Genomic DNA, 22781 nt, shown 5'->3' with positions numbered 1-22781 from the left:
CAACTGGATTCCGACTGAACATAGGTTAGCGCCCGCTGGCCTTTCAAACCCCGCCATCAAAGCTTTTGGCAAATACGACCAAGCGAAATCCCAGCGTCGTGTCGAGGCGGATTCGGCCGTTCCCCACAAGTTCCTCAAGTTTACCCTGCGCTGTCCAGAACAAATCTAGTCAATCTTGCAATCTACTATGCGGCGAGAATCACGAAGGCAAAGGGCAAGGAGATGTCACGACAGCCGGATTGGAAGACAATGGACATGGTTTGTATTGGTTTCTGAACGGCGACGCGTCGGCACCGGAATTTCCTCCCTCCCCTTGTGCCAGCCCAGTACAGGCACAACCAGACCACATCTGAGTTTGCAAAACTTTACGGACGAGCTGTCTCCAAAGTCGTCTCTGGCCGTGGTGCATTGGATCTGTGCTTCACCGTCTTCGTCGCCTCCAGGCAAAGTGAGTCGACCTTGCTTCCTGACTGTCGACCGCATTGTGATAACCATCTGATCTATAGGCTGGGGACTGAGCGGGTCCTACCAGACTCGATTCATAGTAGGAACGTGTGTACCTCTTAGGAGAGGACATCGTGACGCAGAAGCACAGACTTCGTTTCACCGCTCGGAAAACAAAACTCCTTCGCTGTCTATGGACCTGCAGCGATTTCTCGCTCCATGGAAGGCCTGCAATGCATTCCCTGTCCGGCTAGAGAAAATTCCTACAGCCTCATCTGGCTTGCTCCACCTTCTTCCGTGGATCCCTCTCCTGTTCCTATTGACTTGAGAATTACCCTGGCAGACAAAACATGACAGCGTGTAATCGACGATGAGTTGAAAGAATTGCGGCACGTCTGGGGTAGGTTCGGCTCGAAACCCATTCACAGCAGCTTTGATTGACACCGTCTGCTTCACAGATGAGGCAACTTTACGACGACCGGCATGTATCCTTTACCGACATACCTACGCTGCGCGTTTGCTCGCCACTCCACGGGAAGACGATGCCGCGCCCCACCCCCACAGTTGGCAAGGCGTAAAGTGGTCTTCCATGCATCGATAAATGCCCATCATTTCATCGCCTTGCATAGATTTCAACTACCGAACGGAAGCTTCTATGGTCATCTGCTCATCCAGGATTTTTCTTACATCCTTGGTCCCCTGCTGAAAACGAGTATAAAAGGCATGCACTTTTCAGAGGTCTAGTGCTCGTCACAGGGATTCAATCCTAGTACCTGCATATCAACCATCTTACCCAAACAGCTTACTTCAACTCATCGTAGGTCATTTCACGCATCCATAGCCTGTCAGCCCAGGCTCATAAGTTTTTCTAGTTACAATGGCTCTCAACGAAGGTGTCTATTGGATCCGTAACAGCCGATTCACGAACAAGGTGCTCGACCTCGACGCTGCTAACGTCGCCAAGGGCACTAGTATCTTGGACTTTAACGAGCATGGAACCTTCAACGAGAACCACAACCAACTCTGGATCGTTGAGCGTTTCCAGAGCCGCGACACGTATCTCATCCGAAGTGTTCACTCGAACTTGGTCCTTGACCTTAGCCAAGGATTGTCGGCGAACGGCACCCCGATCCTTTGCTGGACTCAACACGGTGGAACTAACCAGCAGTGGCGCATCGAATGGGTCAAGGACGACAACAAGTACGGTATTTTCCCCTCTCAGTAATATCCAGCGCCTGACCATGTGTTTCAGGACTCCCTTGTACCGAATTGTCAGCGTTGCGACTGGTACAGCCATCTCGCACAACGAAGACGATTCCAGCGCTTATACAGTCGCCTGGAGCGTCGACGATGGGCCGAAGCAACTCTGGTCTTTCGATCCCTTCGTCACTCCTCTGTTGTATCGCCTCCGGGTCAAGAGCACCAGCAGGGTTCTCGACTTGGCCGCCGCGTCTGCTGATAATGGTACCCTCGCTCTGGCCTGGGAGCAACACACTGCGATCACGAAGCGCAACCAGTTGTGGTGGCTCCCCTACCGCTCCGGTGCAGAGGAATACACCATTCAGTGCTTGGAGACGAGCACCGTCGCGGACCTCTCTGGCGGTAACAGTGGGAATGGGACGCCCATCTATGGCTGGCAGTCCCATGGCGGGCGCAACCAGCAGTGGAAATTTGAACCCACCAGCGATTCAGGGTATGTCCAATTCAAAGATTATCTGTCATCCATGCTCATATGTTCTTCCAGCGACTACTACCACATCAAGAACGTCGAGGGCGGAAGCGTGATGGATGCGTACATGAACGATAGTCAGAAGAGGGTCGGAGGATGGTCTAACAATGGTGGTGACAACCAGAAATGGTTGTTGGATCCCCTGCCCTCTCCTGGTCCGGGCTGGGTCCTCATCCAAAACGGTGGCACCGGCAAATTCCTATGCAGCACCCCTTCAGGCGACATCGGTACCGCCGATGGTCCGGAAACCGTGTATGACTACAGTGTCCAATGGCGGTTCATCCAGAGGGAGTACACGGGAGTTTACCACGTCGTTAATCGCGCCACCGGTGCCTACTTGCGTCAAATCGGCACTTCGATGCCGTCTATTGGTTTGGCGGAGGAGAATGACGACGAGTTGAAGGATTGGTGGATGCTTGAGACCTACGACAACTCCGAGATTGGTCTCGCGAGCATCATCAGTCGTTGGACTGGGAACGTTCTTGACCACTATGGTGGTGTCAGTGTCCAGGCTTTGGATAACAACACCGAGAACTCATACCGGAGCTGGGCCATTATACCGGTGAGAACGCCGTTTTTCTTTTTGTCGACTTTCAAAGCTGAACTATTGTCGGTTATTAGGCTAGGGACTGGCTCACCTCATTCTCCCTCGTAAACGGCCAAGGCGGTTTATGCCTCGCCGCCCAATACGCTCGCGAAGAAACTCGCCTCTCCACTACCGCCAACGTCAACGACTTCCATGCTCAATGGGTCTTCCGCAAGCCAAGCGGAAGTTCCGGTTACACCATCCAGAACAAGTACAACAACCACTATGTTGGAGGGACTTCCGCGCGTTGGGAGTTGGTCGTATGCTGCAACAAGTACTTCGGGATCCGCAACACCTCGACACAGAAGTACCTCGCCATCGAGGACGGCCAGGTTACATTCCAGGACCAAGATATGACGGACAGGAAGCAATGCTGGGAGTTGTGCTCTGGTCGTGCCACCGACACCTCCGGCAATGACTACGATCTGATCTATATGGACGATGACCTCCTCGAGGTGATGATCCCCTGGGTTGGTGATAAGCAGGGCGACCTGAAGCATTACATCGAGAAGCGCGCGACGAAGAAGCCACCCAAGGACAAAGGTGGCTGGCAGTTGCCCGCCGCCGGCTTAATCAAGAAGCCCAAGTTCAACGATATTCGCCAACTGCTCCAGGAGCTCATCGAACAGTGGGAGTGGGACGTCGTCAACGAGGAGCGCGAGCAGATCCAGACCCTCGTCAGTATCGATGAAGCCGAAGCCAGAAGACTTCTCGGACGCCGCCCTCATCCGGATATCGTGGCCGCGTATCAACGCTCGCGCAGTAGCACCCTCTTCCGTATCGACAGGCAGGGCTACTTCAACATTGCTGGTGACCGCTATGTGAACATCCAAGGGCAGTACGGCGATGACAGCTACTTCCACATCGCGCTTCCTGTTGGTGTTCGGTTTGGACGGGAGCAGATCAGGAGGTTCTTGAGGGATAGTTTGGATCGCAGTACGAGCGTTACGATTACGCCTACGACCTGCAAGCCGCCGAGTGGAGGACCAGACTATAACCGCGATCCCGACTCTGATGGCGATAATTCGTGGATCAAGTGGACCATTGCTGTCGTCGGTACTTCGGCAATCAAGCACTCCGAGTTGTAGAGGGCGTTGAGAAGATGGGTAAGTATCGTCGGTTTTGGTTGGCCTCTGGTTCTGCGTTTGGAACTGGTGACACTTTTGAGTTTTCGGATTCATCCCCTTATGCCACTCCTGCTTCTTCGCTCGTGAATGTTGAATCGCTGTCCACCCTTGTATGTACTCGTATCGTCTCGGTCTGTTGTTTACCTCTTGTGCTGTAACCTGTCTGTGTATGTACTATTGTGAATCTTAACTGATGCAACATCCCTTCAAAAAGCCGACTTGGTTTTGGCTCAATCGAATTGGTATGGCGAGTTGCTAACGATAAATTATACACATGGTCATTTCTTTGAATGCTAATCGTAATTGCCCCTCTGGTAAATCTTTCATATCAAAATTCATGGCAAGCAACAGAGCACGTTATCGGGTCCAGGGCAGTATCCTGCGAGTCGTCCTCAGCTTCGAAGTCACACTTGTGATTTTCTGGGCCATCGTACCTTTGAGGAAATTGTGGCTGGGACAGGCATTAATGGGGCGACACCGTCCGGCGTTCATGGGTCCTGGGCACTTCTTGACGCAACACTTGATGTTGGCAGGGTCGTTGGGGCAGAAACCGGTGTAGGTTCCTCCACCCCCACTTGTGCACATTGAAGTGCGCATGCAGGTTCCGTACCCGACTCCGGTGACATGGCAGAGGTCGTATTCGGCGGCTTGTGTCACACCGAGAGCCAGGAAGAGTGCGAAGAGAGAGGTGAAGGTTTTCATCGTCGTTTTTGTTGGGGTCGAGTGCGGTAAGTTTGGGTTAGGGTGGTCAGTTGGTAGCAATGATTCGAAATTATGATGGGGCCTTTATATGTTCTTCGCTCTTCGTTCAGCGTTCCCGGATTCGCAGTGAACCATATGGTCGCGCCCGTTTTCGGGGAGGGAGGAAATATACCTGCTTCCTTGATCGTTCCTTGGTCGCCATACAAGACAAACTAGAGCCTCCTAGACTAGGATGGATGGGCACAGGTGAGCATGTTTTCGTAGGCGCAGATATCTCGGATCTCCTCTTGGATCTCAGAAAGATTTATATCAATTGGAGGACGAGAGATGGTGAGAGAGAGATCAGAGGGTCGCAGAAGGCCTTTTTAACCTGGGACCCCTCTTTACCATATGCATGAGGATCTGCGTTTAGCAGATATGTCAAGTAGGAAGTTTGACCTAAGACCCCGAGACAACCATAGATAGAGTGCGACGCGACGTCTTTTGCTACCCCCCGGTCGCACATGATCTTGTATACTCTTGGGGCTGGATCCATTGGCGCCGGAAGTGATCATTTCTTCCCCTGCGCTATCCAATATGCACTTCTGACCCTTTTTAACTACATACTAAAATTATCGATGGAAATGTTATCATATGTATTCTGTTCCTGGTTGCTACAGGGCGAACGAGCTTCGACTTCTCAGGCCTCAGGTCTTTTTGATTAAAGTCAGGACCCTTTTATTGAGACCACTCGAGCAATGTCGACCTGCTGAGTTGTTTCTCGGTGTCTAAAGAGATGTGCGGAGGAAGATCGCTTGATTCAATGATTGCAACAGTGACCCAAAAAATTTATTCACATGCCCTCCATTTCCTAGAAATGTACCATGGGCTGAGGCATAGATTGCTCAGGTATCTCGAAGGGAAAGTAGTGTCTTAATCGAAGTTTATTCCGGTTCTCGCTGTGCCAGGAATGATCGGGAGTCCCTAGTCCCTCTTAACGCCTAGCTCTTATCTCTGATCATGAGGTGCTTCGTCCGTCCATCCGGGTGGATATCAATCAATATCACTGGGTGGACAAGTTCCCTCAGATAGTATTCTAGGCTTGATTCGCGCCTCAGGCCGGGAGTGTATTCCACCGTTTCTATCTGAACGGCTCTTCGTCCTTCTATTGAGCCCGTTGCATATTCGCATTGGCTGGTGTGAGTCTACTTCGCTAAACGAAGCTCATGCACTCCCTGCTACAGCTGGGAGAGGTCTTTCTTGATGGCAATGTCTCGGAGTCCTATTTCCAGGGCGCTCACAACGTGGCTTGCATACCTGACCCATACTTTAGCCTAAGGTTTATGCAGGCTTTCGCTGAACAAGGAGGGTAATTAAACCCCCTGTTTAGATTGGGACGGTCATCACTAAATCAGATACCTCAGTGATCCTATCACAATCTTGGCAGGCAGAGTGGAATCGCCTCTTGACTCTGAACTTCCACCATCGCCCTTCAATTCCACCAAACTTGCGGACAGAACTCACGCTCAGATTGCAATAAATGGAGTTGTGCTATTCTAAAGGTCGGACATCAGCTATTCCCAGTATGACCTTCATGTTCAACTCTGGGCGGGACAGCTGGCGTTTGTGACTCCACCACGAAAAGAGTCGCTAGCGGGCAGCGAACGGGCCTTACAGGCGAGATATTGCATAAAAAGGACCTTTGCTATCTCATGGAATCCGCTATCACATAAGCGTGGTGTGTTATTTCAAGTTCTGGACGGGATGGAACTGTCTAACGGCTTTGACAGGAATTCTGCGCCAGCGAGTCTCCTGTCGCAGAGTCGCAGTGAGCAACAGTGCGACCAGGCGATGCCTATTCAGCTCGGGAAGTGCACAAGGCCGACTGTGGAATGACCTTGTTCTATCGAGCAAGGCACTTACACTCCAGGCAAACGTGCCAGCGGAACGTAAAATTTGGCCATATTGGACGACAGGGATTTTCAAGTCCCCGACTAAATGAACGTCGTTCTAATGTGGAGTTCCCGAAACATATGTCGCTATCTTCACCTCCGCCAGCAGTACTCACGATAAACATGATGGTTTTCCGTAAGTTTCATTCACGTGTCCATTCAATCCAGACAACAGGACTAACGATGCTCTGGCGGGCGTCCATTCGCCAGTTTCTAGACGTTCATTGGTCGTCGTCTGGGGCCATTGCTTCTAAGAATAGAGCGGCCTTTCTCCTTGGGGGAACCGGAAGGGAAGAATCCCTGTGGATTATTTTGTCTTTGTTGTGGCAAGTGTTATCCCCATTTATGTTCCACCGTGCCAGAGATCAGAGATTTGCGGGAACTACATTGTCGAGTCGCCACTCGCTGGCACCTCCTCAGGGTGCTCATTGCGAATGTCATTTTCTTGGCAGCACCCTGGTGTTGCGTTCTACCGTGCCCAATCCTTTCATTTTCCATCGACATCGCGCTTGATCGACTATTCCACAATAGCATCAATTGTTGACACTTTGTTATCGAGCCTTCCGTGACGCGCAAGAGGAACAGGCGCTTCGTTCAAGATGTCTTTCACAGGTCACCGCCTGGCACCGGAGAAGGAAACTCGCGCAATTCCACAAATCCTAATATGGTTCATAGTGGAGGGCGCGGATGCTTAAAAGCCAGTGAATCCATCCAGTATCTCTTCATCACCAGGAACAACTCCTAGTACAAGCTCTCTCTTAACTGCTCAACAAGCAAACTTCTCAAGCGCGTATGTGACTTGTGTTCAACGGCACGTTGTAGTTTACTAGCTTGCTAACCCTGCCGTATGTTAGAACAATGTCTATCTCCGAAGGCGTTTACTGGATCCGCAACCTTCGATTCCCCAACAAGGTCCTCGACGCTGAAGGCGCGAAGACCGATCAGGGCACCCGTGTCTTGGACTGGGATGAGAAGCGTCCACTCAACGAGAAGCTCAACCAGCTCTGGATCGTTGAGAAGGTCGGCGACGCCAGCACTTACATCATCCGCAACGTCAACTCCAATCTCGTTCTCGATCTATCTGGCAGTGGCACTGCCAATGGGACCCCCATTATCACCTGGCCTCAGCACGGAGGCGCGAACCAACAATGGCGCGTCCAGTACTCCAAGGACGTTAACGGGTAGGCGGGTTCCTTTTTTATGAACGAGCCGCGACTGACGATGGTTTCTCCGTCTCTAGCACTGCATACTATGCCGTCGTCAGCGTGGCCACTGGCACGGTTGTCTCGCACAATGTGAATGACAACGACGCCGCTACAGTCGCCTGGCACATCGACGACGGCCCCAAGCAGCTCTGGTCGTTCACGCCCTTCGTCTGGCCCCTCTCCTACAGGATCCGTGTTAAGAACACTGGACGCGTCCTTGACTTGAAAGGCGCGTCCGCTGCTGACGGGACACTCGCTCTGGCCTGGGATCAGCACGCGCACACCACGGTTCGCAACCAGGTCTGGTGGCTCCCCAAGGCACCTGGCAGCGAAGGCTACACCATCCAGTGTGTCGAGACGAGGACTGTCGCTGACCTAGCTGCTGGTAAGCCCGGCAACAACGTGCCGATTTACGGATGGCACTCTCACGGAGGACGCAACCAGCAGTGGGAGATCGAGCCTCACCAGGGGTATGTACCCCACACATCATATTGAAAGCCTTGTGCTCACAGACTCCTTCAGCAACTACCAGCGAATCAGGAACATCCAAGGCGGTTCGGTCGTTGACGCTTACTTGAACGACCCCGAAAAGAAGGCCGCTGGATGGACCTGGCACGGTGGTGACAACCAGCTGTGGTTGCTCGACGCGATCCCCTCGCCTGGCCAGGGCTGGTTCCTCATCCAGAACGGCGGTACCGGAAAGTTCCTCTGCGTCAATGCCAACGGTAACATTGACACCGCCGACGGTCCTGAGACCATCTTCGACGGCTCCGTTCAGTGGAGGTTCGTCCAGAAGGATCGCACGGCCGCCTACACGCTCGTCAACCGCGCAACTGGACGCACCCTACGCCAGCTGGGCTCCACCATCCCTTCGATCGGATTGGGCAATACCAACGACAACCAGCCTCAGGACTGGTGGACCTTGGAGACATTCAAGGCTTCTCCTGGCCTGGCGTACATCGTCAACGAGCGCACCGGCAACCTCCTCGACCATTATGCGGGTGAGAGTGTTCAGGGTCTGGACCCCGCTCCCCTTGCAAACAACTACTATCGTGCATGGAAGCTCATCTCTGTGAGTCGCATGTTTCGTCTTGTGTGATGTCCCTGTGACTGACGACTGGATCAGGCAAACGATTGGCTCCCCTCTTTCGCTCTGCTCAACGGTGCCACCGCCACCTACCTCTCTGCAGCGAGCAAGGATGCCGACATCGTCGCCATCAAGGACGTTGACAACTTCCAGGCTCAATGGGTCCTCCGCAAGACTGGGGATGGACCCACCTTCGCCATACAGAACAAGGCCAACAACCGCTATCTCGGAGGAACCGCCGAACGCTTCCAGTTGGTTGTCGCCGCCGACAAGTACTTCGCCATCCGCAACGTCTCGACTGGCAAGTTCCTCACCCTCGATGCCAATAACAAAGCGTCGTTCCAGGATGAGAACAAGGGCGACAAGAGGCAGTACTGGGAACTCGCCTCGAGCCGAGCCCTCGACAACGCCTACGACGTGCTCTACCTGGACGACGACGTTTTGGAGGTCGCTGTTCCCTATGTTGGGGACAAGGCGGGCGAGTTGAAGCGCTACATCGCGAACCGTGCCGCTGGCAAGCCGCCCAAGGACAAGTCTGGCTGGAGCGCCCCCAGGAGCAACAGCACCGACAACATTACCATCCACCAGCTCTTCCACGCCCTCATCGATCGATTCGATTTGGACCTCGTCACGGACGGCACCCCTAGCCCCATCGTCAGCTTCAATCTCCATGAGGCAGAGGCAGAGCGCGTGCTCGGTCAGCGCCTCCCCGAGTCCATCAGGTCCAGATTCACCAACCCCAACACGGGCACCGTCCTCAGTCTCGAGAGGCAATTCATTGACGTTGCTGGCAACCGTTTCGCTGTCGTCCAAGGTCGCTTTGGGGATGTTTACCTTCAAGTCGCCCTCCCTGTTGGTACTTGGTTCGGAAGGGAGCAGATTCGCAGGTTCTTGCGCACCAGCTTGGGCAGGAGCACTATTGTGGTTGTGAGTGCCTCTGGTACCAGGGCTCCTACTGGTGGACCTGCTCCCCGCCGCGATGCTGCTGCCAACTACTGGGTCAAGTGGGCTTCCGCGGTCATTACTTTGCCCGTCGTCAAGCACTCCGAGTTGTAGGCGCCATCACATTCGCACTCGTCTTGTGTCCGAATTCGGGAATCGAACTGCCTCATCCGAACATCCACGTCATGTTGCTCTCGTCTTGGTGTACCCCTGATCCCTGTACTTGTATCGAGTTATGGTCTTTCTTTGTCCCAGCTGCTCAAACCCTATAAATCTCGAAATATGTTGTTTGTATGCACTCTACTCCGGACAATCAATGTTGTACCTTGTTCTCAGTCCTTCAGTTCTGATCACCGCCTTTCCGACCGCACACTTTGAACTTGGCAATGGGCGCTTAAACTCATAAAGTCAAAATCTCATCGTGACCTGGTGCTGATCCACAAAGCATAGTTGACCGGTATACATACATACTGAAACTTACGGCAAACCATTGAAGGGCAGTGCGGATGGGCTCAAAGGAGATGATCCGCGGATGAAGAGAGGCGAAGAAAGGATGAGATGAAATGGAGATGGAAAGCTATAGCTACACAAAGAGACGGTGCTACGAGGGCGATTATAGCGAGGAGAGAGAGATCAAGAGAGAGAGAGAGAGAGAGGAAAGGGGAAAGGGAACGAGAATCTACGCTACGTTGTAAGTTATGCTACCTAGTTGAAAGACTAACACGAAGAGGAAGAAAAATAAAAGTTCAGAACAGAACGGGAGAGAAACAGGCTGGGAATGGTAACGAATGAAAGGTGAAGGAAGCTATGTGGCCAAGAAAAGGGCAGTTCACGCCCCCTGTCCTTGATGCGAGTGTTGAGGACGGGAGGCTTCGCCGTGCTGAAACATGGAAGGAGGCTGAGGCAAATCTACACAAGAGACGGTTTAGAAACACCCTCCAGGTAATGACAAAACAAAGAACACTTACACCGCGGACTCTTCCTTCGCAAAGTAACAGGGTTTACCTGGCCTTTGGAGAAATCCGTAATACATCTCGCGAACGTCCTAGTGAAATCATGTCAGCTTTGAACCATCAGAACCAAAAAGACGAAACTTACACCTCCATCAGTCGAGCATTGAGCAACACCGGCAGGGCGTTATGCTGCATGAACTGTATCTCAAGCAGGTTAAGCTCAGGAACACCCAATCCATCCTTGATACCCCGATACTTCTCGTCCCCACCAGGAAACCTCTCGCCCATCATCGCGCGAACCCGGACACCAGTCAACGTCTCAGCCATGTTGGGACACCGTTTGAATTGGGATAGGGTGTAGAACTTGTCGACTTTTGACTGGTGGCTTGCCCCTGGATTAAGCTTGGATTTGCGGAGACGGCCAAAGTAGGGGTCTGACCGGGAGTAGACGGCGGCGCGGACGGGTGCGCGGACGGTTTCTGCGTTGCGTCTGGTGAGCGATGGGCGGGGTGCGGTGGGGGCGCGGGGTTTCTGGTTCTGGCGCGATGTGGGACGGAGTGGAGCGAGGAGGGTGGGTTTGAGACGTGCGAGGAGGGTGCGACGTCTTGGTTTGTTCTGTGGGGCTTTTGAGACAGACAGTTCTGGAACCGCCGTGACGGTCTGAGTCTCCTTGGGTGGATTGATGGGTTTGGAACGCTTCATGGAGGTGACGACGATGCGACCTGAGGATTCTACAGCGGCACGTCGTGAGGTTGAAACGCCCTGGTAGCCACCTGAGGAGCCCCACACGCAACGATGAGAGCAGCTCGCTGAAGCCGAGGCTGACGCTGAGAGTTCGCCTCGTCGGGTCATGGCTGGTGGGAGTGGTAGCCCTGATGCAGAGGACGTCTTGACCATCCGCGCTGCTGCTGTTGTAGCTGACCGGCCGTTAAGGCCTGAAAGCGCGGAGTTGGAGGATTGTCTAAGCACACTGGTCATTCCTGAAAGGGTCGTGGTTAGATGGATTTCGGGCTCTAGGAAGGAAGGGAGAACGTACTGGTTGAGCCTCGTCTCGAGGCGAGCGATGTCAAGGGAAGAAAGAAATGGAGTTGGTTATAGCTTCGCAAACACCTATTAGCCCAAACGTCCAATTGCATCACAAAAGGCGACTAACCAGATGTAAATTCTCCCTCGTATCGCAAGTTTCGAAAGTGAGACAAGTTGATTTCGCAATAGATGGTGGTGGTTCGAATGAACGAGCGTTCGAGCGTGCTGGTCCTCTCCCTCGAAAACGGGGGTTTACTTATGCATTTTCGAGGGTAGAAGTCACGTCTTGAGAGCGTGATGAGGGCTGTGAACACACTCCAGAGACATGGAGAAAGCCGGCCATCCTCGTCGTTCCTGCCAGTGGTTCGCCGAGACATCCGAAACGTCTCGCTGGGCGGGAATTACAGGGTCATGGTGTCGAGTGGGCGAGTCTTGTGCTATTCAAGTCTGGAGGAGGGAGTGATGCTGATTGTGAAAGGCGGGATAATGACGATGACGATGGTGGACAAGAGAGGAGAATAAGCGGGTTGGGAGCAGCAACCGGATAGGGGCTGCTTCGCCAATCAAGGAAGTTCAACAGCACAGCCATTGCTTTGGGCGCTAAAAACGGGATATTCCCTCAAGCCCGGGTTAAGCATTTCTCTGCTCACGCTTTAGAGCCGCTTCACCGCAACCCACGAGCAAAAGCTCCTATGTCGTAAGTATATGGAGCACGTATTGAAAGTGGGACCAGGTATGAACTACTGCCCCTAGAGCTTTCTCTTGTAGAGCGAATTTCAAGGTTTTGGCTGTCCGCTTGCTGAAGGCAGTTGGAGAGGCGGAGATGGCGAGAACATCCAAAGTGGGAACAATCAGGCGAAATAGTGGTCTGCGCTCTAGGATTCGCAGACGAATACGCGGTTTCGATCGAGTGCTAAGCAGAAGGTCCTGAGTAGGGTTCCGTGACCTGGCACTGGACTTCCCGGACACGTATAATAGGATTGTCTTCAGGGCGACATTACGAGAGTCGGTGCGGCTCGTTCTGGAGAAGTAAGGAACCCGGAGGAGGAGCAAAGACGTGGTGATGGTGAAGAAAGGTTACAGTGGGGGACCACGGAATGATTGTCGTCAACACATTAGGAAAGACGTTGGATGGCGGGAAAGCAAGCTTGGATTAGCAAGGTGCGAACCCACATACGCGAGCGATGGACTCGTTGGTAAGGTCTTTCCCCCTCGGTAAGTACAGAGTATGTAAAGTATGGTTGTGGTATTTCCTAACCAACTCTAATTCCTATGACCAAAAGTAAGTGGACCAGAAACTGGAGTAAGAAGAGCAAACGCACCATCATCAAGAACCACCTCGACGTCCTAGCGCAGGGTCGTCTGCCGTAGATATCCATGATATAACACATAAATTCCTCTCCACATGTCCTCTGCCTCCTTGAGCTCTACTTCGACGACTCCTCAGCTTGGCTCGGCGGTTCCGGTGGCGGCATACCCCACTCTGGAACGCCCTTTGGCCTCTGAATACGCTTAGGCTCCCAATCTTCATCCGCTGCAGCTGTTAACCTCTAAAAGGGTGCAAACGAGTCCCTTCAGCACTGCTACACCAAAAGACAATAAAGCAGTACGCACGAAATACTCCTCCCGAATGTCGAATTTCTTCCTGTTACGGTCTAGTTTGAGTTCTTGTTCCTTTGTGACCTGCATACAAAGCGTGAGTCAGGTGGGGGTTTAATTATACCTTTAAAGGTGTAAGGTGTTTGGGTGAATGGAGAACGAAGGGCTGACCTGTTTGACTTTCTGGTCCTGCATGTCATAGCGCGTTTGGGTGATGGTGGAGAGGCCAAAGGATGCTGCGACCATGACCAGGATGAAGGGTACCCCAAATGCGCTGGGGTGTTTCTTGATGAACTTGCTCAAGTTTGAGGGAGGTTTGGACCGTGTTTGGAAGACCATCGTCGAGCACTAGTCTTCACTGTCGTCGTCGTCGTCGTTGTCGTCGTCGCCGTACAGACTGGGTTTGCTCGCCGCGTCCGACAGCGGCGGGGAAAGCGGGAAGGAAATGCCGGGGCATGAGTATCACGCGATCCGTCGGCATCCTCCGATCATTTAGCTTGATCGGGAAGGAGCAGCTCAAATATCTTCCAAGGCTCGAGTCAAAATCCCGCTTCTTCTTCTTGTCCTGCCCTTTGCTCTATTTTTGTTTCTCATATACCACCCACAGAGGTTACCCTCTTATAACCCTATCGGATTCCTGTTTCTCAGGTGGAGGATAGTCCAATATGAGCGGTACGTGTTGAATGCTGTAGGGCTTGATTGGGTGTAATCTAATCTGTCTTTTTTGGTTTGTTGGGGTGTGTCTGGGGCAGTGAGCGTCGTGTTGGGCTCGCAATGGGGCGATGAAGGCAAAGGAAAGTTGGTCGACATCCTCGCTGGGGACATTGATGTCTGTGCTCGCTGTGCGGGTGGTAACAATGCTGGTCATACCATCGTTGTCCCCATCGACGGTGTCGAGAAGAGCTTTGCTTTCCATCTCTTGCCCAGTGGTGCGTTTCTCTCTGCAATTTCATACGGAAACGCCGTTTATTCAAAGGATGTTAGGTCTTGTGAACCCCAAGTGCACGGGATTGTTGGGGAATGGCGTCGTCATTCACCTCCCGTCGTTTTTCGCTGAGCTCGATGCGTTGGAATCGCAGGGTAAGCCCAGCGTTCGATCAAAGCCGATTTACGCCGAAATTCATGTCCTATACGCCAGGTCTTGACTGCACCAACCGACTCTTCATCTCTGATCGCGCACAGCTCGTGTTTGATTTCCACCAGATCGTGGATGGATTGAAAGAGGTTGAGCTTGGAGGATCCAGGTCGGTACATACTACCCACGTTCGTGCCTTCCGGTCTTCTAACCACGGCTCTGCCCCGGCATATACAGCATCGGAACAACCAAGAAGGGCATCGGCCCAGCCTACTCCGGCAAGGCCTCTCGCTCCGGCCTCCGCGTGCACCACCTCTTCGAGCCCGAGACCTTCGCCGCCAAGTTCCGCAAGGTCGTCGAGGGGCGGTTCAAGCGCTACGGGCACTTTGAGTACGACACCGAAGGCGAGATCGAGCGGTACAGGAAGCTGGCGGAGAGGCTGCGCCCGTATGTCGTTGATAGCGTTGCGTTCATTCATAAAGCCCTGGCGTCGGGGAAGAGGGTCCTGGTCGAGGGCGCGAATGCGTTGATGCTTGATATTGATTTTGGGACGTACCCCTTTGTTACTTCGTCCTCGACTTCGATTGGGGGTGTCTGTACTGGCTTGGGCATCCCGCCCAAGATGGTCGGCAAGACGATTGGTGTGGTGAAAGCCTACACTACTCGTGTTGGTGCGGGCCCGTTCCCGACTGAGCAGCTCAACGATGTCGGTGTGCACTTGCAGGAGGTTGGGCACGAGTATGGAACTACGACTGGGAGGCGGAGACGGTGTGGGTGGTTGGATTTGGCGGTGATGAAGCACTCGTGTTTGATTAATGGGTATGATGCGTTCAACCTTACCAAGTTGGATGTTTTGGATGGGTTGGATGAGATCAAGGTTGGTGTGAGTTACTCGCTTGATGGGAAGGAGTTGTCGAGTTTCCCCGGTACGTTCTTTTTCTTCCTCAAAATTCCATTTTGGCGCCCATTAAGTGTGCTCACCCCTTCTTCCTTTTCTTTTGCGGTCTCTCGCGCTCTTACAGCCGACCTTGAACTCCTCAGCCGCGTCGAAGTCAACTACGTGACCCTCCCCGGGTGGAAGACCCCCATCACCGAAATCCGCAACTACGACGACCTCCCAGCCAACTGCAAGAAATATATCAACTTTATAGAAGAGCAATTGAAGGTCCCCATAGAGTGGATTGGCGTTGGACCCGGCCGCGATGCTATGATCACCAAGAGGAAGGACCAATAGATACTTGACGGTAATTTATGAGTATCGTGTTTTCTATTCTATATGTAATTGGAATTGTGGATTGCTGTTTTGGAAATTTAAAGAAAGAATTGTGTTGTTGTTATATAAATAGGCTGAATGTATTTTTTGGTGTTTGTTTTGTTGGGTTTTGTGAGATTTGAGGAGCGGTACGAGGAGGAGGGGGTGGAGGGAATAGGGGCTGATTTGTCATCTGATGGTCATCATCATCGGCCACGAGCATGACGGGTGGTTGACTCTCGACTTGACTCTCTGGACGATGTGGTATTGACCCCTCGGCGAAACCATGATATCGGTATGGGTGCTTAACCTACTAATTAACGTTCATTAGAGTTCTAACATATACCGACAATAGGCGTTCTTCATCTTCAACCAGAAAGGCGAAGTGCGTTGGTTTCGTGGTTGTACGAGTGTATACATACTGAATGCGTAATATTTGGATTTAGGTCTTGATTTCTAGACTTTATAGGACTGATTTCAAGTGTGCCGTTTTTTGTCTTTGGGATGGTGATGCAGTTGACTGACTGATTGTCGACGCCGACGCCTGCTTATTCTCAACGACAACAACACCTCGACCTGTTCATGCCCCGCTGGATTGACTGCCGACGCGACAACGGATGGATGGGTGACCTTACAGACGCTCCATCGCAGATGTCTTCCGAATCCAGGTAGTCTCGAATAGCGATGTTCGGTCTCCGATTATCACCCTTGGTTCGACGAGTTTCTTCCATGTGAGGATTAATAATTTGTATGTTGTTGCTGTGACCAAGTGAGTGTTGATTTCGTTGCTTTCGTTCTCTTCCGCGTCCTTGCGGTTTGTGGATGGGATGGGATGGGAGGGTTGGTCTGGTCGTGTTCGAGAGTAGCAGAGAGAACGAGAGAGAGGGGGAGAGAGAGAGAGAGCGTTGGAGAACAGAAAGCTAACGAAATTCCTCGACAGGACGAACGCCAACGCCGCGCTCATCTTCGAGTTCTGTTACCGGTTTATCAATATCTGCAAAGCGTACTTTGGAAAGATTGATGAAGAGAGTGTTAAGAATAATTTTACGCTGGTGTATGAGATTATTGATGGTGCGTTGTGGGTTTGCTTTTTGGGTTGTTGGTGGTGGGTTGTTGACGGATAACTTGGGCTCTGCTGTGGGATGAATCATTTGTGCTTTTACGACAATCGCTGTGACGCACGACTCCTTCGACTCTTTCACGACCTACTTCCAACAGAAATCTGCGACTTTGGGTTCCCCCAGAACAGCGAGATCGATGCTCTGAAAGCGTACCTCACGACGGAGAGTGTGGTATCACAGGGTGCAACACCCGTACGTCCTACCCCCCAAGCGCCAACATTCTTTACCTGACTGATTGATTGTTGATCCACTTCCCTTGGTTAGGACGAGTCGTCGAAGATCACGGTACAAGCTACGGGCGCGATTAGCTGGAGGAGGCCGGATGTCAAGTATAAGAAGAACGAGGCGTTCGTGGATGTGATTGAGACTGTGAATCTTAGTATGAGTGCGAAAGGTGTGTTGCACCTCCCTATCGTTCTCTCTCCGTGCTCGATCTTACATACGGCGTCTTGTTGGACAGGCACTATCCTAAGAGCGGACGTGGACGGCCATATTCTGATGCGCGCTTACCTCTCTGGAACCCCCGAGTGCAAGTTTGGCTTGAATGACAAGTTGGTGATTGATAAAGGCGGAGGAGGTGGAGGTGGTGGAGATGCGGTTGAGTTGGATGATTGTCGGTTCCACCAGTGTGTAAGGTTGAATGAGTTTGATGCGTCGCGGACGATCAGCTTTATCCCGCCTGATGGCGAGTTCGAGTTGATGAAGTGCGTCTTGCTGCTTTTACCTTCATCAGTACCAGTACTCCACGATCTAACCCATCTAACCCACTTTTTCGTTTGGCTACAGGTACAGATCAACTTCGAACGTCAAATTGCCTATCAAAGTGATCCCCACTGTAACGGAACTCGGGACTATGCAGGTTTCGTACAACGTGGTTGTTAAAGCCAACTTTAACAGCAAGTTGGCGGCGACGAATGTGGTGTTGAGGATACCTACCCCGTTGAATACTGCGAGTGTGGATTGTAAAGTGGGGACGGGAAAGGCAAAGTATGTTCCTGCTGAGAACGTGGTTGTGTGGAAGTGAGTTCGTTTCTTTCGTCCATTCCATCGATATTGTGGTAGCTGGTTGGCTAACGGGTTTGATTGGCGTGATTGCTAGGATTCCGAGGATGCAAGGAGGACAGGAATGCGCGTTCATTGCTACTGCTACGCTCGCTAGTGTCACCAATCGGCAGGTCTGGGCGCGACCGCCTATTGATGTGGATTTCCAGGTGTTGATGTTCACGTCGTCGGGGTTGATTGTGCGTTTCTTGAAGGTGTTTGAGAAGAGTAATTACCAGAGCGTCAAGTGGGTGCGGTATCTGACCAAGGCGAGCGGGACGTACCAGATCCGGGTGAGTGCCTCCAGTTCCGATTCTTCTGTTACCTCGGCTCACGTTCTTAAACTTCTAGTTCTAATTACATCTGGATTAGCTATAGCCATATACTGTTGTCTTGATTTTTTTTATACCCTACAAGGATTTGTAGATTATTCAGATGGACAGGCGTAATGATAAGATTATCATATGACATGATCAATGCGTTATCTGGAATTGGACGGACGGCAGGCGCGTCAGGCTCGGTCCGATCGCTCTTTCCCCTCTTACCACCACCACCCAACCTCGACGACGGACCACGAAACCGATATACAACGCCCAAAAACCAAAAGTTGAATGTTCTGGAGGTACAAGTCCCCACGTTAGCCCTACTCGACCCAATACCCACATAAAAAACCTTGATTTTCCCCTTTTTTTATGAAAAACCCCCCTTGAACCGACCGCACCGGCAGATTCGGATTCAACAATGGATCGTCCATCGACAGCTTGCTCGACAAGGACGACGTCTCGCTCGAAGCTCTCCTCGACGAAGACGATTTGCTGCAAGAATGTAAATCCCAGAACACCCGTTTGACCGAGTACTTTGCGCGGACGGACGTGCTCAAGATGTTGCTTGGATACGTGACTGGTCAGACTGAGAGTGAGGAGAAGGGTCGGTTCAAGTCTGTTCTTGTCCTTCCTCTTTTTGGTTCTTCGTCCATTGAGAGCTGAAGTATTTATTTTGTTTGGTTGTTTGGGGCTTTTATAGGTACCCGTATATCGCGACGGAGGTTCTGTGCAGCGATATATGGTCCATCGTTGAGACTTGCCTGCAAGAGCAAGAGCAGTTGCTTGTACCCTTTTGGGAAACGGTGCTCGACCGCCCTCCTGAGGAGATGAAGACTCTGATGGTTATGGCCTCCCATTTCTCAAAAGTTACGTCGGCGTTTTTGACCAAGAAGCCTGCGGAGGTGGGTGCCCTGTTGTTGTTGTTGTTGTTGTTGGGTTGAATGGTGGTGTGGTGGGACCGACCGGGCTGAACGGAGCTTTCTTGTTTTGCTGCCGCAGATGATCTCGTTCATTCAAAAGCAACCCAATATCGTCGAGCGCCTTTTGCAGCATATCGAGACTTCGCCGTTTGTCGACATCCTGGTGCGCATCATCCAACTCGACGAGAGTGTAGTCGGGGGCGGGGTACTCGAGGTACGGCCTCGCGCTTATCAGTCATTGATGGATCTTGTGCCTGACTCAAACTGACGACGATTTTTGATGTTGCTGCATACAGTGGTTATCCTCACAAGACTTTATCGGGCGTTTAGTGGATTTGTTGTCGCCTGAACATTCGAGTGCGGTGCATAGTATCGTGACGGACTTGATCAAGGGGATAATCTCGATGGCTACGCCCTCGCCTACTGCCGGCCTCACCGATGGCAATTCCAACGGTCCTGCGTCCAACCGGTTTGCGCGCGAGCTTGCTAAACGCGAGACGATGACTAAATTGGTTGGGTTTATGTTGTGTAAATTCGATTCGTTGCCGGATGAGGATTCGACTACTGGGAACGCCGCAACCGCCACTACGTCCTCTTCCGACACCACTACCAACACCACCACCAATAATGATAATAACAAGTCCTCGACGACGACGACATCGAGTACGGAACCTAAATTACCGACGAGAGAAAGTGCGACTTCGTCCATCGTGCACTCGATAGCGGTGGTCATCGAGTTGATACGGAAGAACAACTCGGATTACTTTGAGCCGTATCTGTTCCATACGTTGAGGAATAGGCTTATTCAGGTGCAGCAGCAGATACATTCTCAGGGGGAGGATACGAGGCATGCCTTGGAAGAGGTTATGAAGGAGATGGTTAATCGTATGGGGGTGGTGCATCTAGGACCCGTCTTGGAGTTGGCGTGTCAGCATTTGGATGAATTCCACAAGTATTTGAAGGAGCCTAGGTCGTTGGTATGTGTTCTTTCGGTTGAACAGGTTGGGATGGCGTGCTTATCCTTGTTCAAGCGAGGTCCGATATCGACGACGGTTGGCTCGATTACGCCGCTCTCACTGGAACGCTACCGGATCCTCGAACTCCTCGCTGAACTGCTGCACTGTTCGAACATGTCGTTACTCAATCGGCCGGCGTCGTACAACCACCTTTATGATTCGGAAGGGAGGTTACAAGGCGGTCTGGCTGCACTGGAAGAGCTCGCAGCCGTCATCGCCATGAACAACTCGAATGACCGGGATACAGAACCGATGGACGATGAGGATGACGAAGACGATGACGACGACGGTCTCCCCCCGCGAGAAGACTTCCCTGTGCGAATGGTGACGCACGACTCGCCTACGCTGGACTCGGACGAGGAGATGGACGCGCCTGGGAGTTCGGATGATGATGATATGGAGGAGATTGCGATGTACGACGAGCCGCGGGGTGTTTCGATCGAGGGTGATGGGCGGAGGAGTCCAGTTCCCAGTTCCCCGCCTGCAACGCCAGGAAGTTCGACATCCGGTTCGCCCTCGATGACTAGTAGTGCTCCGACGATGGAGATTTCGGCTCCTGCGGAGAACTTGAGTTCGTCGCCGACGTCGACGAGTTCGTTGTCGGATGAGCCGACGAGGAGGTCGTTGGGGCGGAGACCGCAGTCGTCTAGGCGGAGTTCGAGGAGGAGGACGTTGGATAGTACGGCTTCGGTGGAGGTGTTGCCTATTGGGGAGCAGTTGAAGAAACAGTTTTTGGAGATGAATTTGTTCTCGACTTTGCTGGTGAGCTATCATTCTCTCGTTTTTGGCGTTTTGTCTTTCCTGGGTTAACGAGTCTTTTTTGACGATAGGACCTCTTCTTCGAGTTCCCTTGGAATAACTTCCTTCATAGCACTGTATATGACTTGATTCATCAAGTTTTGACGGGCAATGTGGAGAGTGGGCGGAATCGAGATTTGGCGATTTCGTTGTTCAAGGATGCGAAGATTATGCATCGGATAGTGGAGGGACAGGCTAGGAATGATCGTGATGTGTACGTGCCCTTCCTTCCTATCCCAATTCTGCAAGCTAACACGACGCACATACAGTTCTACAACTAAAGGAGGCCGTCTAGGCTACATGGGCCACCTCACCCTCATCGCTGAAGACGTGATCTCAGCATTGGAACACTTTCCCCCTGAACTCCGACTAACCATCATCCAATACGCACCGGAGGAGGAATGGGACCGTTATGTCAAGGGGCGGTATAAAGAGACGAAAGCGAATGATACAAAGCTGTTGGGAGGTGGGAAGCCGGCTGTTTCGTCGAGGAATATGTCGCAGTGGAAGGTGGATGAGGATGAGCTTGGGGGTGAGGGGGTTAGGACCAAGTTGTCGCCGGCGGGTGGGGGTGGTGGGATGAGTGGACATATGAGGGAGCAGGCTGAGGAAGATGGAGGTGGAATAGGTGCAGGTCCGAGTGGGAGTGGGAGTGGGGGTATGAAGAGTGAGTTTAGGAGGGTGGCGAGTGGGAGTGATAGGCCGAGGAATACGGCGCATTTCTTGCCGTCGTCGTTGGACGAGGATGATGACGAGGATGAGGATAGTACGCGTGCGTCGCATGTGAGTTTCCTTCCACTCTCTCCCTATTCTCTCTATATTCTTGTTTTGTTGGGAGGAATGATGCTGATGGAAATTGCAGTTCGCTCGATACCTAGAACAAGAGATCCATTCTTCAGATCAGTTCAATTCGTCGGATGAGGAAGATGAAGATGAGGGGTGGTTGTCGCAGTCTGCGTTTGCGATACGTGAACAACCGGTTTCGTCGTTACATTCGAGTGTGGATCGGAGACCTTTGAGTGCTGCCAATGTTTTTGACGTGAGTTTGTTAATCGATTCCCATCGATATGCAACTGATCATGATCATTACGGGTTCCAGGACGTTTTCGAGCCAAGATCTACGACCAGTTCTTCAGACCCATTCCCTCAAAGTGCATTCGACGATGACGGTTTCGGGCCCTTCTCAGATGCATCGAATGCAAGTGGCTCCTCTGCCAGCGGGGGTGACCCCTTTAGTTTCTCCTCCTCATCCCTCTCTGAAGACATGGACGACGACCTCGGTTCCTTCGATTTCGGTGACTTCCAAACAGCGGAAGTGGAAACTGGAACAGGGGATTCTGATTTACTTCTTACACCGACGAGTGGTGGGATGAGTGGGAGCTGGACTTTTACTTCTGCTGCTAGTACTAGTAGTAGTACTACGACTACGACGACGACGACGAGTGGGAGTGGGAGTGTTGTTGCTAGTCCTGGTGTGGCGGGTGGGGAGTTTAAGTTGGATGGGGAAGTGCGAGGGGAGGGAGGAGGAGGAGGGAACTTGAAGAAGGGGAGCGGTGGTAGTGCTGCCAGTACGAGTAGTATGAGTGATTCGGTTGTGAGTATTAGTGATGAGGAGGAGCCGGAGGTTGTGCTGGATGATCGGGAGGCGTTTGGTGTTGGTGTGGGTGGTAGTGGTAGTGCTGGTGCGGGTGTGAAGGGAGGGAAGGACAAGTGAAGTAGGGTGATGGGACGATGGGAAGTGTAGACTGAAGTATATCTGTGATATATTTAATTGTATTGACCTTGATAGTACAGAGGTGTGGGTGGTGTATATTGGGAATAGGGGAAGGTGGTATCGTAGAGAAAGAAGTGAGGAGAGTGGTGAGTGTGGATGAAGTGGTAAATGCCTGGATCCACTGGTGGAG

General features: G+C 52.1%; 8 protein-coding genes across 8 annotated transcripts; 5 read left to right on the top strand and 3 right to left on the bottom strand.

The window, feature by feature from the left end:
- Positions 1-1205: 1205 nt before the first annotated feature.
- Positions 1206-3847, top strand: CC1G_10077 (hypothetical protein; the record flags this gene model as incomplete). Its single annotated transcript, XM_001832806.2, has 5 exons — positions 1206-1261; positions 1317-1644; positions 1697-2137; positions 2189-2735; positions 2795-3847. Exons 2-5 carry the CDS (start codon positions 1322-1324, stop codon positions 3845-3847), a joined length of 2364 nt encoding a protein of 787 aa, XP_001832858.1. The 5' UTR covers positions 1206-1261; positions 1317-1321.
- A 374-nt stretch (positions 3848-4221) lies between these two features.
- CC1G_13832 (hypothetical protein) lies at positions 4222-4588 on the bottom strand (the record flags this gene model as incomplete). Its single annotated transcript, XM_002911751.1, has 2 exons — positions 4222-4265; positions 4321-4588. 2 exons carry the CDS (start codon positions 4586-4588, stop codon positions 4222-4224), a joined length of 312 nt encoding a protein of 103 aa, XP_002911797.1.
- Positions 4589-7377: 2789 nt separating this feature from the next.
- CC1G_10075 (hypothetical protein) lies at positions 7378-9867 on the top strand (the record flags this gene model as incomplete). Its single annotated transcript, XM_001832804.1, has 4 exons — positions 7378-7700; positions 7760-8194; positions 8247-8796; positions 8851-9867. The coding sequence occupies 4 exons, from the start codon at positions 7378-7380 to the stop codon at positions 9865-9867; spliced, it is 2325 nt and encodes a 774-aa protein (XP_001832856.1).
- Positions 9868-10847: 980 nt separating this feature from the next.
- On the bottom strand, positions 10848-11684 carry CC1G_10074 (hypothetical protein; the record flags this gene model as incomplete). Its single annotated transcript, XM_001832803.2, has 1 exon — positions 10848-11684. The coding sequence occupies one exon, from the start codon at positions 11682-11684 to the stop codon at positions 10848-10850; it is 837 nt and encodes a 278-aa protein (XP_001832855.2).
- A 1475-nt stretch (positions 11685-13159) lies between these two features.
- On the bottom strand, positions 13160-13670 carry CC1G_10073 (hypothetical protein; the record flags this gene model as incomplete). The annotated part of the gene is made up of 3 exons (XM_001832802.2): positions 13160-13282; positions 13347-13415; positions 13503-13670. 3 exons carry the CDS (start codon positions 13668-13670, stop codon positions 13160-13162), a joined length of 360 nt encoding a protein of 119 aa, XP_001832854.2.
- A 231-nt stretch (positions 13671-13901) lies between these two features.
- CC1G_10072 (adenylosuccinate synthase) lies at positions 13902-15779 on the top strand. The gene is made up of 6 exons (XM_001832801.2): positions 13902-14003; positions 14084-14260; positions 14316-14411; positions 14470-14575; positions 14644-15332; positions 15429-15779. Exons 1-6 carry the CDS (start codon positions 13997-13999, stop codon positions 15638-15640), a joined length of 1287 nt encoding a protein of 428 aa, XP_001832853.1. The 5' UTR covers positions 13902-13996; the 3' UTR covers positions 15641-15779.
- A 165-nt stretch (positions 15780-15944) lies between these two features.
- Positions 15945-18288, top strand: CC1G_10071 (AP-2 complex subunit mu; the record flags this gene model as incomplete). The annotated part of the gene is made up of 9 exons (XM_001832800.2): positions 15945-15953; positions 16014-16043; positions 16528-16729; positions 16877-16971; positions 17044-17173; positions 17240-17483; positions 17572-17799; positions 17879-18113; positions 18247-18288. The coding sequence occupies 9 exons, from the start codon at positions 15945-15947 to the stop codon at positions 18286-18288; spliced, it is 1215 nt and encodes a 404-aa protein (XP_001832852.2).
- A 1-nt stretch (position 18289) lies between these two features.
- On the top strand, positions 18290-22591 carry CC1G_10070 (phosphatase associated protein; the record flags this gene model as incomplete). The annotated part of the gene is made up of 10 exons (XM_001832799.2): positions 18290-18456; positions 18548-18757; positions 18844-19045; positions 19143-19277; positions 19360-20040; positions 20065-20841; positions 20910-21091; positions 21147-21643; positions 21777-21916; positions 21977-22591. The coding sequence occupies 10 exons, from the start codon at positions 18290-18292 to the stop codon at positions 22589-22591; spliced, it is 3606 nt and encodes a 1201-aa protein (XP_001832851.2).
- Between the last annotated feature and the right edge of the window lie 190 nt (positions 22592-22781).

The sequence above is a fragment of the Coprinopsis cinerea genome, assembly GCF_000182895.1.
Source record: "Coprinopsis cinerea okayama7#130 chromosome 2 map unlocalized cont3.2, whole genome shotgun sequence".
In the NCBI taxonomy this organism is placed as follows: Eukaryota; Fungi; Basidiomycota; class Agaricomycetes; order Agaricales; family Psathyrellaceae; genus Coprinopsis; species Coprinopsis cinerea.
The sequence above is the reverse complement of the archived record's forward strand: the minus strand, read 5'-3'. Positions and strand labels throughout refer to the sequence as shown.

Coding starts and splice junctions, on each gene's coding strand:
- CC1G_10072 (XM_001832801.2), top strand. Junction 14,576..14,643: donor GTTGAGCTTGGAGGATCCAG/GTCGGTACATAC, acceptor CGGCATATACAG/CATCGGAACAACCAAGAAGG. Junction 15,333..15,428: donor GGAGTTGTCGAGTTTCCCCG/GTACGTTCTTTT, acceptor GCGCTCTTACAG/CCGACCTTGAACTCCTCAGC.